At 43.9% G+C, this 17,921-nt stretch overlaps 1 protein-coding gene across 4 annotated transcripts in view; it reads left to right on the top strand.

Moving 5' to 3' along the window:
• The window catches only part of CADM2 (cell adhesion molecule 2), a 1,028,770-nt gene that overhangs the window by 961,679 nt on the left and 49,170 nt on the right, over positions 1–17,921 (top strand). For 3 of the 4 annotated variants that reach the window (XM_074971701.1, XM_074971709.1, XM_074971692.1), the window contains one exon: positions 11,961–12,080. The exons of the other annotated variant lie outside the window; for it this stretch is intronic. In XM_074971701.1, the coding sequence (XP_074827802.1) occupies positions 11,961–12,080 (120 nt within the window). The remainder of the gene's footprint in view (positions 1–11,960; positions 12,081–17,921) is intronic. 4 annotated transcript variants of the gene reach the window in all.

A 17,921-nucleotide genomic window follows, 5' to 3' on the forward strand; every position in this document is an offset into this window, starting at 1 on the left:
GGCCGAAAAGCATCCGGGTGAAATGGTATAACCCTGAAGGGGTGGCAAACGCGGTCTTCTCCTTGAACCTGGGATCCAAGGGGATCTGCCATACCCCTTGGTGAGATCTAAAGTGGTGATATAACAGGCCTCCCCGAGCCGGTCGAGGAGCTCATCGACGCCGGGCATCGGATAGGCGTCAAATTTTGAAATGGCGTTTACCCTCTGGAAGTCAACGCAAAACCGCCGGCTCCCATCTGGCTTTGGTACGAGGACGATGGGGCTCCGCCACTCGCTCTGGGAGTGCTCAATAACACCCAGATCCAACATCGCCTGGACTTCCTCCTCTAAGGCCTCCCGCATTCACCTAGGCAATGGCCGGGTTGTCTCTCGGACCACCACCCCGGGTTCCATCTGGATCACATGGTAGGTGAGCGTAGTCCGCCCGGGTTTCATGGTAAATGCCCTTACTAAGCAGAGGGCCTATTCTTGCTGCTCAACTGTGAGCGTCTCTCCTAGCTGGGGCTCACCATTATCCGACTCCTCAGGCGGTTGGGGCCCCAGGTCCGGTTCGGGGGGATATGGGGCAACTAGGAGCCCTTCCCAGTCCTGCCAGGGTATTAAGAGATTTACATGATAATTCTGCTTTTCCTTATGGCGACCAGGTTGCCGAATTTCGTAGGTGACAGGCCCTACCTGGCGGAGGACTTCATACGGACCCTGCCAGCGGGCAAAAAGCTTTGATTCCTCCGAGGGGAGCAGGAGGAGTACTCGGTCCCCTGGCCCAAATGATCGAGCCTGGGCGCCCCAATTGTAGTGCTGCTCCTGGGCTCTTTGGGCTGTGTTAAAGTTCTCCCTTGCGAGCTCGCCCGCACACGCCAGCCGCCTCTGCAGTTGTAAGACGTATTGCAAGAGACCCTGTGTTGCAGATGGGTTGTGTTCCCAAGTCTCCCTCAAGAGGTCCAACACCCCGCGGGGTCGCCGCTCATAGAGGAGCTCAAATGGGGAGAACTTCGTGGATGCCTGGGGGACTTCTCGAATTGCCAGTAGTAAAGGAGGGAGCAGCTGGTCCCACTGGCGGAGATCCTGGATGGGGAAACGCCGCAACATTCCCTTCAGGGTCCGGTTAAACCGTTCGACCAACCTGTCAGTCTGGGGATGGTAGACCGAGGTCTGCAATTTCTTAATCCCCAATAGGGCACATATCTGACGGAACAGCTTAGATGTGAAATTGGTCCCTTGATCAGTGAGTATCTCCCGTGGGAGGCCCACCCTTGCGAAGATCTTCATGAGCTCTGCAGCGATAGTGCGGGCGGTGATACTTCTTAAGGGGACGGCCTCGGGGAAGCAGGTGGCGTAGTCCATCAGGACGAGGATGTATTGATGGCCCGCCTTACTTTTTGGAAAAGGCCCGACCAGGTCCATTGCTACCTGCTCAAATGGTACACCTACGACTGGTAAAGGGACCAGCGGGGCCTTCCGTACCTCTGCCGGGGCTGCATGTTGGCAGTCTGGGCATGACACACAGTAATCCTTCACCTCACGGTGGACACCAGGCCAGAAGAACCTGGCCAGGACCCTGGCCACAGTTTTTTCCTGCCCTAAATGGCCGGCAGCCAGGATGTCATGTGCAAGCTTCAGGACAGCCCGATGATGAATGCGGGGGACCATGAGTTGGGTCCGGACCTCTTGGGTCTGGGGGTCTCGGTCAAGGCGGCAGAGCCGCTCATGGTTGAGTTCGAACCTGGGCCATTGGGTGGTGTGCCGCGCCTCCACGACCTCACCATCCCCCCGGGCCAGCTGCTCATAGGCAAACCGGAGCGTAGGGTCCTCCCTTTGATCCCGGCTAAAGTCCACCAGGTCAGGAGGGGGTCCAGCCATTTCCAGGCCATCCAGGGTCGGAGCTCGAGTAAAGTCTTGTCTTCTTCTCAGGCGGGACTCCCTTGAATGCCTCATTGGTGGGTAGGGACTGGAGCACCTCAATGAAGTCTGGCCAGTCACGGCCCAGGATCACTGGATAGGCGAGGGATGACGCCACCGCCACATTCATTAACTGAGTTGCTCCGTGATGGGGACCCGAACCGTGGGGTATGATTTTACGTCTCCATGGATGCACTGAATCCGTACTTCCCCAATGGTCCACTTGGTGTCCAAGAAGAGCGCCTGGTGGACAAGGGTCTGCCCACAGCCCGAATCAACTAGACCCACCACGGGGACCCCGGCAACTTCCATGGGAGCAGTCAGTTTGGCCACGGAGGCCGGACGGGCCCGTCGCTCTCCGGCGCACACCAGACCAAAGTTGCAGTCCATTGCAGGACAGCCCTGTTGTAGATGACCGTACTCGCCACATCGGAAACAAGGTCCTACCTCTGGGCGCGCCGGCCGCGTGGGGGCACCAGTGGGGCTGCAGAGTTGGCTGGGGCCTGGTGGTCGGGTTAAGCGTCCAGGGCCGGAGAGTGGTGTGGACTCGGGGCGTTGGGAAAACTCGGTCCTGCCGCCATCTGGTCGTCGGGTACGGTGGGGTGCATTGGTTTGGGAGGTGGGCCCCCTTCGTTCAAGTTTCTGTGCATTGGGTCCAGGGTTTGGAGGCCGGGCGGCCGGTCCTATCGGGGCCTCTGTCTCGAGAAAGTCCTCCATAAGCGCAACGGCCGTGCTCAGACTTTGTGGCCAGTGCCGCAACACCCAAGCCCTCCCCTGGGGTGGGAGGATGTGCACGAATTGTTCGAGGATGACCTGTTCAGTCACCTCAACGGCGGTTCGACGCTTGGGTTGGAGCCATCGGGTACCTGCGTTCTTCAGTTCCTGGACCACGGCCCGGGGTCTGGCGCCCAGTGGGTAGACCTTTTCCCGAAACCGTTGCCGAAAAGTCTCCGGGGTAATGTCGAAGGCATCCAAGATAGCTGTTTTCACTCGAGCATAAATGCGGGCCTCATCATCTGGGAGCCCACGGTAAGCCTTCTGGGCCAGCCCCGTCAGATATGGGGCGAGGAGGGTCATCCATTGGTCAGGGAATTAGCGGGGGAGTGCCGGCGCGAGTCTGCAGCCTACAGTTCTGCTACCTAAGGCGGGTTGGCCGGGGTAGGGGAACGCAGGCCCACCCAAATCTACTGCGTTCCAGCCCAGGGCCCGCACAGTGGCGGGAGGAGAGGGTCCTGCCGCTGGGTCAGCAGGGAACCATCCGCGCCCGCTGACCAAACACACCCACCCCACGGTGCAGTTCTGCCCCTGGGCTACTTCCTACCCGGTCTCTCATGTGGGCCTCTCCGGTCCCTCCAGCTCGTCCGGGTATTCCGCTGCTGGCCGCTCCAGCTCCCGCTCTGTGTCGGACTCACGCTGGCCCGGGCTACAGCCGGGCCCCTCCAGGTACTCAGCAGCTGGCAGCCCTGGTCGCCACAGGCCTTGCTCCTGGTCAGGTTCCTCCTGGCCCAGGGCCTCCCCTGGGTTGGCAGCAGGATCGCGAGGGAGCAGCCAGCAGCCTGTGTCTGTCTCCCTCCCTGGTGCTCTCTTCACTGGACAAAGGGCCCCGCCCTTTGTACTTCCTGTCCCACCCCTCCCCTTCCGGGGATTGGCGGAAGCTTGGTCTGGCCCCGCCCACTTAGGCTGAGAGGGTGGCTCTTTACCCTCTGGTTCGGAGGGAAGCTACCCTGGCTCCCTACAAGCCCATACTTCCTTATTAACTCTTCCAAGAATTTGAGCAGGTGGGGTGACAAAATTGAAACTCTCCCCTGGCTTGCTTCCTTTTCCATAGCTAATTTAAAAAATCTTGTCATCCCCTTCTAGGTCCTTCACAATTCTACCTCACCCTACTTGTCTGCTGTCTTCACTGTTGTCTCCCTAGCCCCTTTGCTCCATCAGTGATGCCATTTGTCCATGTCCACTACAAACTTCTGTGCAGTTCTGTCTTCATGCCTCTGCTGACCTTATCAATAGGGACACTACATCCTCTCCCAGTAAAGTCTTCACAATACCCTCTTCTGCAGGGATGCTTAAAAGAAATCAGCCAGCCAATAATGGCAAAGTTGTAAGGCAATCAGGGTCAGCTGACTATTTTTTTTAATTTTAAATTGTCAAAAGGTGTGGAACCATCAAAAATCCCCAAGTTGTGCAATAGCTACCTGTGTAAGCATGTGGACTTATTTTTTCCCACTCCTCCCTCCTTAGTTTGTCATGCTTACAAACTCTTGTTGCTTTTGTTTCAGATTAGATTGCAAACTCTTCTGGACAGAAATTGTGTTTGTAGAACACCTAGTACAATGGGGTCCTGATCATGAATGGGGCTTTTGGGTGCTATAAAAGTGTAAACAGGAAATATTATTATTTAAATTCACTGAGCCAACTTCTGCAGTGTTGTGTGCCAACTCTCAGTAGTAACTGCATAAATGTAACGTGAGGGCAGAATCTGGGCCTTGTGTGTGTATATATACTGTGTTGATACCAACTTTTAGCTTCACTAAAACAAGAGAAAAAACAAGGCTTTTTGTTTTTAAATGTTGAGTTGCTTTATCTTCCATCTGTTACTGAAATCTGCTGCTTTCAAGATTAGAAAAAGACCTGTAAAATTTTTAACAAGAGGGGAGAGAGATATAATTCTTTTAATGCATAGTTTATAAGGAGGAAGCAGTAGAAACCAAGATCCTTGTGTCTCAATGTCTTCACTTTTTTCTGTCTCCCACCCTACTAAACAGTGTTTAATAAAACCTTAATGAGCTCCCACATCTTACCATTAAAGTGTCTTCCTACTTTTAGTATTGTCTAGAGATGCATTAAACTTCTTAGAATCATGAAACTATGTGAATCTACTTTATTCTCCTTCCAAACTGACTAGTTATTTTAACCAAGCTGTATGTCTTGCATTATGAACTAATCGGAAGTTAGACCTGACTTTTATTGTTTTAACTAAGAGTCAGATCTACATCATGCGTTTATTGAAATGTGTTTTTTTTAAACTACAGTCACTCTGCTAGCAAAAAGACAACAAAACCAAATCAAACATAAATTGCCATTTCAGAGCTTCATAAATCCGAATCAATTAGTAAAAGTATAAATAGTGATCTCATGTCCACGAAGCTTTATGATCTTTCAGTTTCACAGCTAAGGAGCTATCACATGACATTCAAGCCACAGTCTCTTTGTTCTGTCCCAGTTTCTGGGAACTCCACAGAAAATACAGCTCCCTTTGGATTTAAAATCTCGCTAAATAATTCAGTAATACATATTACAGTCTCTGATTAAATTTTGCACAGAGTAGTGAGGTTGTTTTCCAGGTAGGTCATCACTCAATTCAGTTAACGCTTACAGTCTCTTTCATTCTCAGCCAGAATACCATAGGGTCCATCTATCATTATCACTTTGTCTTTTAATTTTTCTGTCAGCCTTTGTCAAGCTTGAAACAAAAGCTTTTATATATATTTTATGGTATTGCAGCCATTGTTGTTTGAAATTGCACTTATTTTACAGCAGCACCATCTCTTATTTTATGGGCACTTAAGAGCAGAATGCGTAGGGTTAGATCTCAGTGGATGCAAATTGATATAGCTCCATTAACTTAAGGGATGAATGACTTCTGCCTTATGAGGCGCTGCTGTACTTGGTGCAGAAAAGAGGGGAGAGTATCAGGGAACTGGTTTGGGCTTCTTGATCCTCAAGACCATGCTAGCCCTGATGGTGCTTAGAACTGCTCCTGCACATCTCTACATTCTGCAACTGGTATTGGGTCCTTAGTTGTTACCAGATGTGCCCGTTGCTTTGCAGTATGCTCATTTATTAGGGTTACTCTTCTGGGGGGGGGTTCTGTAATTCTATCAATGTACTGCTTGTGTCACTTGTGTTCTCATACGGAGCTCTACTTCTCCCTGCTGCAAGTCCCCTCCCAATGCAACTATCCTGCAGGACCTGGGTTCCCCAGGGCTGGGTTCTTCCAGCCCTAGAACTAGATGAACACGCGCGCACACACACACAAACAGAGCAAGTCTGAGTGGGCCGGGTCAGTCAGCACTCTCAAGCTGATCCCCTCATATGTCCCTGTACTCAATGGGCTGGGTTAAGCAGCACCTTCAAACTGTCACCCTTATGTGCCCCTGGTCTCAATAGGCTGGGCTGAGCAGCACTTTCAGCCCCCCCCCCCCCCCCCCGCATGTGCCACAGGTTTAACACGTCCCTATCCCACTTTCACGTCACAATTGTACCGGCAGTAACCCACTTGATGAGCAAACCCCACAGTATTTTGGGGCACTACAAAGATCGTTAGCTTAGGTAAAAGAAGAGTTGCAGCAGAGTAAATGGGGGAAGCTAAAAACACAAAAGAGTAAAGTTCAGAGAAAGAGAGAGAGTGAGAGAAGCAACCAGCTTAACCATAAAAGTTATTTATTGAATAACAGTGATAACTACACAAGGAGAGCCTAAATCAACATAACATACAGTATTAAAGGTTAATACCTGAGGTAGAAAGGAAAACAGAGAAAGAAAGAAGAGGATCTCACCGCTCCCTGAAGGTTGAACTGGTCGGGGTTCCCAGGTGATGGTGGTAGCTCAGGGTCCTGAGAGCAGGAGACAGGCAGAGCCCTCAGCACAATCACTCAGGAGATGATGGAGTCCCAGTGAAACTGATTCATAGTTTGTATCTAAACATCAGACCACTGACTTGGACATCGGTAGGGGTTTTTGTAGAGAAAATACAATGGTTCAACGGAGATACACTAGATTTGTGTATCGGTAAACTGATGACTCAAGGGTTTTCTTTAGGCTTGACAATAGGAGCTGATACTCTTGGCTATGGGTGGTGTTTTCTTCCAGGGAGCTCACAGTGTAACTAGGCTGCTTCAGTATTTTGGATATCAATCAAGGATTTATTACTAGAATTGGTTTGATAACTGCTGAGCTGGGTGTGTGCAGGCATAGGTTCATTAACATCTGGAGCAGAGATTCCCATGATGAAGTGTGTCCCTGCTTTTCAGATCCCAGAGTTCAGTGCGGTTCTCTGTTTCCATTCTGTATGCTAATAGAGATGTCTTAACCTTGTCACCCTTGTCAGGAGAAGTCTAGGTGTGTCTCCCATCTGCCCATCATTGCTCTCTGCAAGCCTTTTCTCTGATTGGTTTTGGTTCAGGAAGAGACTGGTGTGTGGGGGGGTATCTTTCATGAGTCAAACAGGCTAGATACTGCGCCCTGGTTCCCCAAAAACACAGAGCTGACTGGTATCATAGTGGACAATCTTTAAAACAATGGAGGACTGACTTGATGGAGTGCAGCTGCCCCACCCTTCTCTCCACCTAGTTATGGCACAAATGCACCAATAAGGAGTTCCCCTCTGACAGGGGAATTCTCTGCTAAGCATTTGCACTTAGGTTATGGCCCTCTGCGCCACCAGAGAGATACAAAGAAGTTTCCTTCACTTTAAAATTTGGCCCACTATATTTGTTTTTAGGCATTATAAAGTATGGGCACAACTAGAATTAGCCACAGTATCTGACACCTAACACATTTGTTTTCCATAAAATTGTATTTTCACAGTGCTCTATGGTATCTTTAAATAGGCTGAATTCCAGTGGTAGCATGAGTATCTTGATAGGTAATAAAGGAGATATTATGGTCAGTACATTGTTTCAATTAATATTAACCTAATTACCTGTCAACAAATAATCATCTGCCTTAGTGGCTAGAGTTGAAATTAATGCTGACTATGAATAAGCTTATTTGATTACTTGCCTTTTCAGTAAAGTTTAAAGACCTCTGTTCTTAGATATCTGTAACTAAAATATTTTATTAGGGTATCTGTATTTTTATTTTAGTGATTTATTTAGTGTCTATAACAGCTTTTAGGAACTGAAAAGAATTCTCAGAAAAAAATACAGCATTTTACTTGAATATGGCCCCATTTTATGGTTTATGCATATTTTAGGCCTCTCGTAGGGAGAAAAACAACACTTTTGAATTAAAAGCTGGGGTTTTTTTACTCTCCTTCATTGCACTGTATCTGTGAAAAAGGCAGTTAAAGTTGCGATACCATTAAAACTGAATGTATTCATTTTTATAAAAGAAAAAACAAGTACAGTACGTGGCTATATCCATCCACATTAGTCAAGCAAATATAAGAGAACCAAATATATGTGTCATAAATTCAACAAATGAACAGATGGAATATTTTTCAACGTGCGTGGGGGGAGGAAAACAGAGGGTTGGGAACAAAGACAATTACTGGATTTTTTTATATGAAGTTTATATTTAATGTCCAGTAGTACAGAGCAGAAGGAATGGTCTTGTAGCTAATGCTTTTGATTAGGTCTTAAAAGTTCTGGGTTCAACTGGGTCCTATTTTTGCCACTGACTTTGTAGAACTCTAGACAAATCATTTACTGTCTACCTCAGTTCCACATCTTCAAAATGGGAATAATATTTTCTGCTTTACAAGGAAGATTAGGATGAATACTTTTAATATGTGTGAGGCAATGAGATTATATCAATGGGACATAGGCACTTGAATATAAAAGTTCCAGAAATCTTCAAGCTGTTTTGATCATAAAGGTCCTGAGTGTTTAGAGGCATGAGATTAATACAAATTTGATGGATCACCAGTTGAACAAGAACACAGCTTTAAAAATACACCAATAGTGATTTCTGTGCCCTAAACAGCAGCTTCTACTGTACTTTGTTGAATATTAGAGCATGTTGCCATCTGGCTGATTTGCAGGAAACATCCTTCTATTTCAAGGCCCACTATATATCACCAATATCTCACTCCATGTCAGCAAACCATGAAAGCATAGGGTGTGCTGCAAATGGTTTTCTCCTTGTAAGGCTATCAGAAATGTTTTGCTTGCTGTTGTGCAAAATCACTTTCAAGGAGACGACCAGTAAATTGTTCAAAAGTACCAAAATGATTTAGGAGCCTACCTGACTTAAGAGGAAAGATTAAAAAAACTGAGCATGTTTAGTTTTGAGAAAAGGAGACTGAGGGAGATGGGACCTGATAACAGTTTTCAAATATGTTAAGGGCTGTTATAAAGAGGACTGTGTTCAATTGTTCTCCATGTCCACCGAGATTAGGACAATAAGTAATGGGCTTAATCTGCAGTGGGGGGGGAGGGGGGTTACGTTACTATAAAGTATAAGGGTAGTTAAATTCTGGGACAGGCTTCCAAGGGAGGGTATGGAATCCCCATCCCTGGAGGTTTTTAAGAATGGGTTGAAAAAACACCGTTCACGGCTCTAGGTCTTCCCTCAGTGCACAGGTTGAACATGATAACTTCTTGAGGTCACTTCCAGCCCTACATATCTGTGATTCCATCTCAGAAAAAATCAATGGGAATTATGGTCCCAAGTGGCTAAATCTCATGAATATGGGACTTTTCAAGAGTACCTCAGTGACTTAGGTGCCAAACTATCACCCAACATCTACAGTTAGGTTGGCCAAAGTGTGATTTAAGGATGAAATGCAGTCCATAGAGTTCAAAAATGTGTGGTTTGTAGTTGCTGTAAGGATAGGTATGTAGTTACTAATATGAGTGAGTGCACCAAATGAAATGTGATGTTATTAAAATAGTGACTCAACTGCACAGAACCAGTATGAGCGAGATGTTTCCAGGACCCTGAGCAGACTTAGACTTAACTCGGAGTGCAGATGGATCTTCTCTCCAACCAAGCTGACTCCTGCTTAGTTAGTTTCATTCTTCTCTGAGATCAGAAAAGATTATTCTTGTCCAGCCAATATTACTATCCTCTGCTAGTGCCCAATAACAAGTCTCCCTCACCCGGTAAAGGTATAAGAGGTGAGGGATGTAATTTTAAATCTGAAACTTTATGAAGAAAACTTCCAAACCATAAAAAGAATCAGCAAATGATTCCGAAGTCCACTGGCAACCCATCCAAGTCAGTATGCAACAAACTCTGCAGAACAATGAAAAAGGTTGTTATTAAGCATAAATGTAAATGACAGAAGTAGGAAGTTTTGAATTGTTCAATGGCACATTTAGGGAAGTCACCTAAAACAAATGTAACGCTTGTTCGCTATGTTCTGGGTATAAAACTGATATATAGCTGCCTTTTTAAAAAAATGTATCAGGCTTTGCACTGAATATCAGGTACACCTTTTTTTCCTTCTGTGTGGTGCAAATTTGATCAGATATCCATCTAAGAAGGAGTTTCACATTATGGGAAATAATTGTATACATCAGTGCATGTAACATTTTTAACATGTTAATTAATTTATAATGCTCTTTAAAGTCAGTTTGATTTAATTATAATGGCAGTCGCACTCCAGGCAATATTACAGTTTGTCCTAGTGATTAATGTGTCTACAGTCATTATTTAAAAAGCTTGGTTTCTTAATTTTGCTTGCCTGGGAATATTTCCTACTGAAGAACAGGTGTAAACATCAGCGTACTAAAGGTGAAAGAGTGATCTCAAGCAGCTATCTGATGTTTTCCAAAGTGGAAAATTCTGCAGGTATAGAGTCTAGAACGAATAATGATTTTATTTATCAACAGCAAAATAACTGAGGGAATGACAGGGAAACTTTCTAAATGGCAAAATAATCTGTCATCCAGCCTGAAAATAATGCAAAAATGTGAAATCAAAAGACAAGGAAAGTAATTCGACAATGCTGAACTCAAGGACCCCATTCCTGAACTGTCTCCCTCAGGGCCCAATCCTGTGAAGTGCTAAGCATCCTTGACTACCACTGAATTCACTGGGAGCTGATGGTGCTCAATGAGATACATGATCGGACATTTAGTAAATGACATCTTTCTGTAGCAAGGCAAGACTGAAATTATGGGCCAGATTGTGATCCCCTGAGGCATGGGGTTAACACCTTGCATCTGAAGTTAGCCACACTGAAGCTAGTGGGGCTATGTATGGAGTAAGAATGGTATTCACCAAAAGGAGTTCAGAATCTGGCCCTTTGCTTTTAAAACTGAGGTCTGGGAAATCTGTGTCAGATGCTTTTATCTTCCTTATTTAAAAGTGTTTTCCTCTATTTCCTTTCATCTTTTCTTATTTACAGTTTCTTCCTAGGCAAAAGGAACATTGATCTTTATTGCTCTTGGCAGTGCAGGTCTAAGTATTGAGTTTCTGTATGTGTGATTGTTTCCTATGTATTTTAATCATGTTTTTACTACAAGGGATTTTGATTATGATCTGACCAAAAGCAATGCCTTTAGCTTAGCAGATTTGCATTTACTCAACTCAGAGTATGACCAAGAGATGGAGAGGATTTTGTAGGATGCCACTGTTGAAGACTTGCACCTTTTCCCACTTCTACACACACCTGTAATAATAAAATTACCATTAATCTTTCTGGATGTTGGATTTCAAATGAAATTTCTTAGGAGTTATTAAAATACTGCTATATGTTAAGTATCCCATGTTCAGGATGACTGTAAAACTATTTTGCCTATGAGTAAGGGTAAGGACTTTGAAATTTACTCTGCTCTGGATCTCAGCAGACAACTGTGTCTTAAACAAATTTGTGGGAAGAAGACAAGCAAACCGAAAAAAAGCAGCTTTTATAGTTAGTAGCAATTTCCCCTTTTTCCTTCCATTGAGTCTGTCTGAAAGTAGGTGTTTTAACATACTGCCATTTCTCGTTAACATGTGTTTGTTTATTTAGCATGATGGTGTTGTTTTATTCATCTCCCACTCTGACACAGCATGTTTCATCTATATTTGGTTTCTACCGTATGAGACCTTTAAAATGGCTCAGTGAAGAAATGGATTCTTGTCACTTAAATATTCACTCTCCAGATCTGTGGAAACTTGAGTTTTAACAGTGTTTTAAATTCTTTTCCCTTGATGTTTGAATATAAAACTAGAGAGTGATATGTCAAGAATTTCAAGGTACGCTACTGTACCTGTAATAACCTGTGTTAAGCATGTTTTAATTTATACATTTTACTTCATACTTGTATTTACAAATTGAACCATTATTATGCTTCTCCTTTGTTTGCATGATATGATTTTATTTTATATTTTTTTCCACTCACCAGATGTTTCCAACACTTTGCTTCCCACCACTGTCATCCCCTCACTTACCACTGCAACAGTCACAACCACTGTAGCCTTAACAACCAGCACAGCCACATCGGCAACAGCCATCAGCACCAGAGGTACAGTATTCTTCTTTGTTATGGCCTGAAAAACCCATTATAAATAGGAAATTACAGGGAATTTTAAAGGGGATAGAAAATGCTCAGGAGGGAATTTAAACATTTTGCCTACATATGTGTTTATATAAAGTAATAAATCCACATGACAATAGTTAAGAAGGTTTAAAAAGGTTTAATAAAACATTCTTACCACTCCAGCAATGTGTGTAAACTTTTATAGGGTCACTTAATTATTTATTTACGTTTGCACTTCATTTTTTAAGATTAGCAAATTTATCTCTTATGGAAAATGCAAATACGATATTTTAAAATTTGCATTACTTTTTAGACTGGGTTATTATTAGTAGTATTCATAGTCTTACTATTTTTTATGAATGACTAGTAATTAATTATTTTGCTTTCTGGTGCTAATGTAGAATACAAGATAAGTATCTTGGATTTGGAATTTCTATAGACTTAATCCTGCTTGTAATACAATGGAGATCTCTCTTTCTCATACTTGTTAGTCTTAAGTTTTAAGAAGCTTTTAATTTAAGGAATGTCTTTTCTTACCTGAGCTACAGTATATCAAATGAATTTTCTTTTCTCTAGATCTGTATTTTAAGATGGTGTTTCTGGTAGTGTTCTGCCCTGTCTTGGGACAGAATCTAGATTCAGTTCCTAGGCTTACTCTCTTATTCACAGGCTCTGCACATACTGGGAGTGTTGCAAAGGGTGCTTGGCGTTGGAGGATTGTGTGCCTTGCTTCATAAACTAATATCTGCACTCTCTGATTAAGGAGCAGTTTTCATGTAGTCTTAAAAAAAAAAGGGGGGGGGTCGTGTAACCTCTGAGTTAGGCTTGAAGTAAAAAGTGGGAGGAAGATATTCCATCATATACTGAAGGCACCAAAGAATTAAAGAGAGAGAGAAATACATTTAAATACTGTCAAGATGTATTTCTATGATGAGATGTAAATCCCTTGGGAAAGCTGGGACTACTTATGTTCTGAAAACCTTTCTCTCTAGAAGCATTTTCATGACAAACACATTAAAACTGGTTTTAAGTTTATGATCTAGCAGCTGAAGCACTGGACTGGGACTCAGGAGACCTGGATTTTATTCCTGGCTCTGCCATTGGCCTGCTGGATGACCTTGGGCAAGTCACTTTCCCCTCCCTTTGCCTCAGTTTCCCCTTTTGTCAAATGGGGATAATGACTCTGCCTTTGTAAAGCTCCTGGAGACCTATGGATGAAAAAGCGCTGTATAAGAGCATGGTATTATTATTTGGAATGGTAGTGTTTTTCCTCAACATGTCTAAAACTAGTGTAAAAAGATTAGGCAATCCTGGAAATGATATCCACAGTTGTTTCACTAATAGTGCATTAATATTTTAGTACTGTGACCGCTGCATGAAATTAAACTGACCTACAATCTCAAAATACAGTTTTTTATTTTATTAATCCTCATACAATGTCCACAGTGTGAAAATGTGTGACCTTCTTAATGATAAGAGAAAGGGGAAAAGATTATAGAAATATCTACCAACTGTAAGGAAGGAATGGAGATGTTGTAAAGAGCAGCTATGCACTAAATGGCAACTTTAGGGCTATAGTGTCTTGTCTTTCTTAAATTAAAAGGCTGGCTATTAGAAAAGGGGGAAGTTTCCTATAAAAGGATGATTCTACCCTGCGGAGTTTCATTCCAACTATGCATTTATACAGGAAAGTATTTGGGGGGTATGGCTGAATTTCCACATTGTTGAGGGCCGAGATGTGGATGAAAGACATTTCTAGGTTTTTCAGGCTGGAGCCTTTTTTTTTTTTTTTGGTTGATGTAAGTTGCTATAACAACTGAGATACACTAAACTGCTGATGTCAAAACTGTATCTTTCTGCATCATGCAGTGTTGCTTCTTTGCATAGGATCTCACTCCCTGGCTTCTTAAGTGCTAATTTTTATCGTTTGGATGTTCTGAATTATGGAATGGAGGCTGGTAAAGAAGTGTTTCACTTGTAAGCTTCAGTCCTCCTGTATATTAGAATATGTTTAATCTGACATTGGAATGACCATTAGGATGAGTTCAGACAAGCAGTCAAAAGTCCAAATGCTTGACTGAATCTGATCCAAATTTTCTGATCCTGTTAAGGTGATTTCCAGTATTGCTTGTTTCAGGCCATGAAGGAAAATACCACAGGAACAAACCTTTCTGAGACGTTACTGTTTATTATCCCAGTAGGAATTAGGACGTGAAGGGACTCATAAAACTGAGAAGTTACTCAAATAGTTTCAAACCTACAACTTTGTTAGTTTTGGCTCCTCTTTGAGTGTGGGGTGAAGGTTTTCTTGGTTCTTATTTATCTCAACTTGTTCATCCATTCCTTAATCTAAATTAGTAGAAGTTTGCTCCAAATTTTATGGCGGAAGATAGTGTGCTTGAATTGGTTTCTAATGGTGTCTTAAAAAGCTAGACAATCTCCTTTGTGTTTTGTCTGGTGTATTTCTGATATTTTACTAACATTATAACTCTATTTATGCTTCAAGATGCATGTATGATCCCTCAATTTTATTATTACTTACAGTAAGTAATACCTTTCAGGAGATGTTTTAAAATGTCACCCCTTCGGTTATATCATTCCTAGGAGATGCCTTTTGAAGAGGTATAACATGGGTGTAGTTTGAAGGGGCCAGGGAGACATTGTCTCCCCCCTCCCCCCCCGCAAACTGCAAGCCTCGGGCAGGCGCAGAATTCCTTTCCTCCCACCCCCATGTGAGCCAGTTGGCCTGACAGGAGCTGTCTCCCCAAATATAGAAGTAAAACTATGCCTATGGTTTTAACATAGGACATGTAGATCATATGCTTAAGAGTGTGCCTGAAACATCAAATCATTTTATATTATATATTATAGTATATATCATTTTATATTATAGTAATTCCATATCTCACTGTGCCTATGATATATTCTACTTATTCCACAAATGAAATAAAACTGACAGTTAATTCTAAAGTTTTGTGAGCCAGGTGTTGTCTTTGTTTGCACTTATGCTGAATCCCATAAATATTAAGTGACATCCCTTTGCTTGTGTATTACACTTCCAATGTGGAAAATCTGAGTGCACTTTGATGCTGGGAAAGAGGGGACACCTTTATAAATTTTTTTCTGGTAGGTCTTAAGCCGTAACTGCCACATTGAGGAAAGCATAACAAAATGAGACCAAAATGTGCAGAAGAAAGAAATCTAGAGAACAGAAGAAAGGACAAGTGCATTGTGTATGAAGAGCTTCCTTTTTAACAGGTTTTATGTCTCTTTGCCCTGCCAGAGCAGCACAAAGGGACCTTAAACTTGCCCTAAGTGGACAGCTGAGGAATCCCCTGAGCTAGCTTACCTGGCTCTGTGCCACACTCACAGCCCTCCAAAATAGAAGCCCCTTCTCCCTCCCAGACATATTTCACCAGTCTTTTTTTTTTTCCTTACACTGTTCTTTCTGTAGTTAAATCCCTTTCCTGACTAGCAGGAGAAAAGACACAGATGTTGTAAGCCTTGATAACTGTGGCTTAAACTGCAAAACTAAAAACAAAACAACAACAACAAAAAACAGGTATGAATATAATAATATGTGAACAGTCAGATAGCAAAAGAACACAAATTCATTATTTAATATATTCAATTCTATTGCTCATATGTGGGTGATTCTGTCTCGACTGACTCACTTGTGAAATGATTGTGCCAAAATGTTCAAAGCTTTATTTAGCAATGCCTCAAAACATCTCCAAAAGTCATTGCACATAATACAGGATACAGTGCTGCTTCCAGGCAGCTGCACTGGGAACTTCAAGAGTTTGTATAATAGGATGCTTAAAAAGTCAAATTTTAAAAATGTCACTGCGCATCCATGCCCACTTCACTTCTTTTTTTATTAAGGCTCTGACATAAAGAGGTATAAATGACATCTGTGGAACTAAATATAAAAATGGGTTTACAGTAAATTAACAGAGGTATTGAGGGTTTGATCATTTTGGTTTAGTTTAAATTAAATGTGACTATTTTTATTTAATCACACAGAATTTCAACAGTCTGAACTGTTAGATTACTCTCATTTTTTCTCTCCCCTTTCCTTTTTATCTTGGTGTTGGTATAGGAATAAAAAAATTGACTAAAGCATCTGTTTTATTAAAGCAAGTTAAACTGTACGAATTACCTGGGCAGTGCTTCCATTCCCCGGCTCCTTTAATATCAAAAGAATATTCAGCATTACCAGTTCTTTGCGTGTGCCTTCATTTTTCTTCCACATGATCTTATTAATGTACCTCAGTACTTTGAGATATTGACAGAGAGATAAACCACAAAGCAACAGAGAAGTCCTAGAATAAGCGGGGGACAAAGGGGTCCAGCACTGTTAAACAGTGACTGAGATAAGGGAAGAGTTATATCTCAAAGATAGCTACTGTATGTTTACTCACATTCACCACTAATAATAAATAGAGTGATCAGTGTGTAATCTTAACAGCAGTTTTGTCTGACAGCATTTTAAACAGCTAGTTATTTTATAGACTACTTTATAACTGTAGTTGTAACTTAAAAACAAATTTGTGTCTGCTTTCACTCAAACCAGATAAGGAAATTACAACGCTTTTCCTCTCTCCCTTCCCCAGTTTTAAAGAGCTCTCACCAGTTTACCAACCACAGGATTTTCCTACAGACCTAAACATATGCAGCCTTAATCCAGAATATGGACTACTCTGTAAGCTATGATTTTTTTCCTCCAGAGATCCTGTGAAATGCATTAGCATCTACACCAGGGGTCGGCAACCTTTCAGAAGTGGTGTGCCGAGTCTTCATTTATTCACTTTAATTTAAGGTTTTGCGTGCCAGTAATACATTTTAACGTTTTTTTAGAAGGTCTCTCTCTATAAGTCTATATATTATATAACTAAACTGTTGTCATAGGTAAAGTAAACAAGGTTTTCAAAATGTTTAAGAAGCTTCATTTAAAATTAAATTAAAATGCTGATCTTACGCCGCCAGCCTGCTCAACCCGTTGCCGGCCTGGGGTTCTGTTCACCTAGGCCAGTAGCCGGCTGAGTGGGGTCTGCGGCCGGGACCCTGGCTGGCAAGGGGCCAGCAGCCAGAACCCCAGACCGGCAGCAGGCTGAGAGGAGCCGGCGGCTGGGACCCCAGACCGGCAGTGGGCTGAGCGGCTCAGCCCGCTGCCGGTCTGGGGTTCCGTCCGCCGGCTCCTGCCAGTCAGGGTCCCGGCTGCTGGCCCTGCTCAGCCCACTGCTGGTCTGGGATCCTGGCCCTGCCCACATAGAGTGGGTACCTACATTCTCCCTAGTTCTAGCCCATTCTTGTCCTCTCTCTCTGCACTGAGCTGAGGTTGGGAGTGCACTGAGCACAGGGCCACGGGTAAAGGACCAGGCTGGGGGTTGGGGAGTAGGGTCTGGCCAGGAGCTAGAATGAGGGAGGGGGCTCAGGGTTGGGGCAGGAGGTTTGGGTGTGGAGTACTTACCTGGGCAGCTCCCATTTGGTGCAAGGGGTGCAGGTGGGAATGTGGGGGTTGCAAGAGAGAGGGCATGGGGTGGCTGGGTATGTGTGGTGGTGCTGGAGTCAGGGCTGGGTGCGTGTGAGGGGGGTGCAGGGGTCAGGGCAGAGGGCTGCCTGTGTTTGTGTGTGTGTGTGAGGGAGTGCAGGGATCAGGGCTGGGGGTGTGGGCTGAGGTTGTGGGGGTGCTCCCAGCCCCCTGCCCTGAGTGGCTCACGGCAGAGGGCTGGAGGGGATATGCCCTGATTCCACCCCCCTTCCCCAAGGCCCCGTCCCCACCTCTTCTCCGCCTCCTCCCCGGAGCAGTGCTGTGGCTCTGCT

This window comes from Natator depressus, chromosome 1 (genome assembly GCF_965152275.1).
Source record: "Natator depressus isolate rNatDep1 chromosome 1, rNatDep2.hap1, whole genome shotgun sequence".
NCBI classification, from domain to species: domain Eukaryota; kingdom Metazoa; phylum Chordata; order Testudines; family Cheloniidae; genus Natator; species Natator depressus.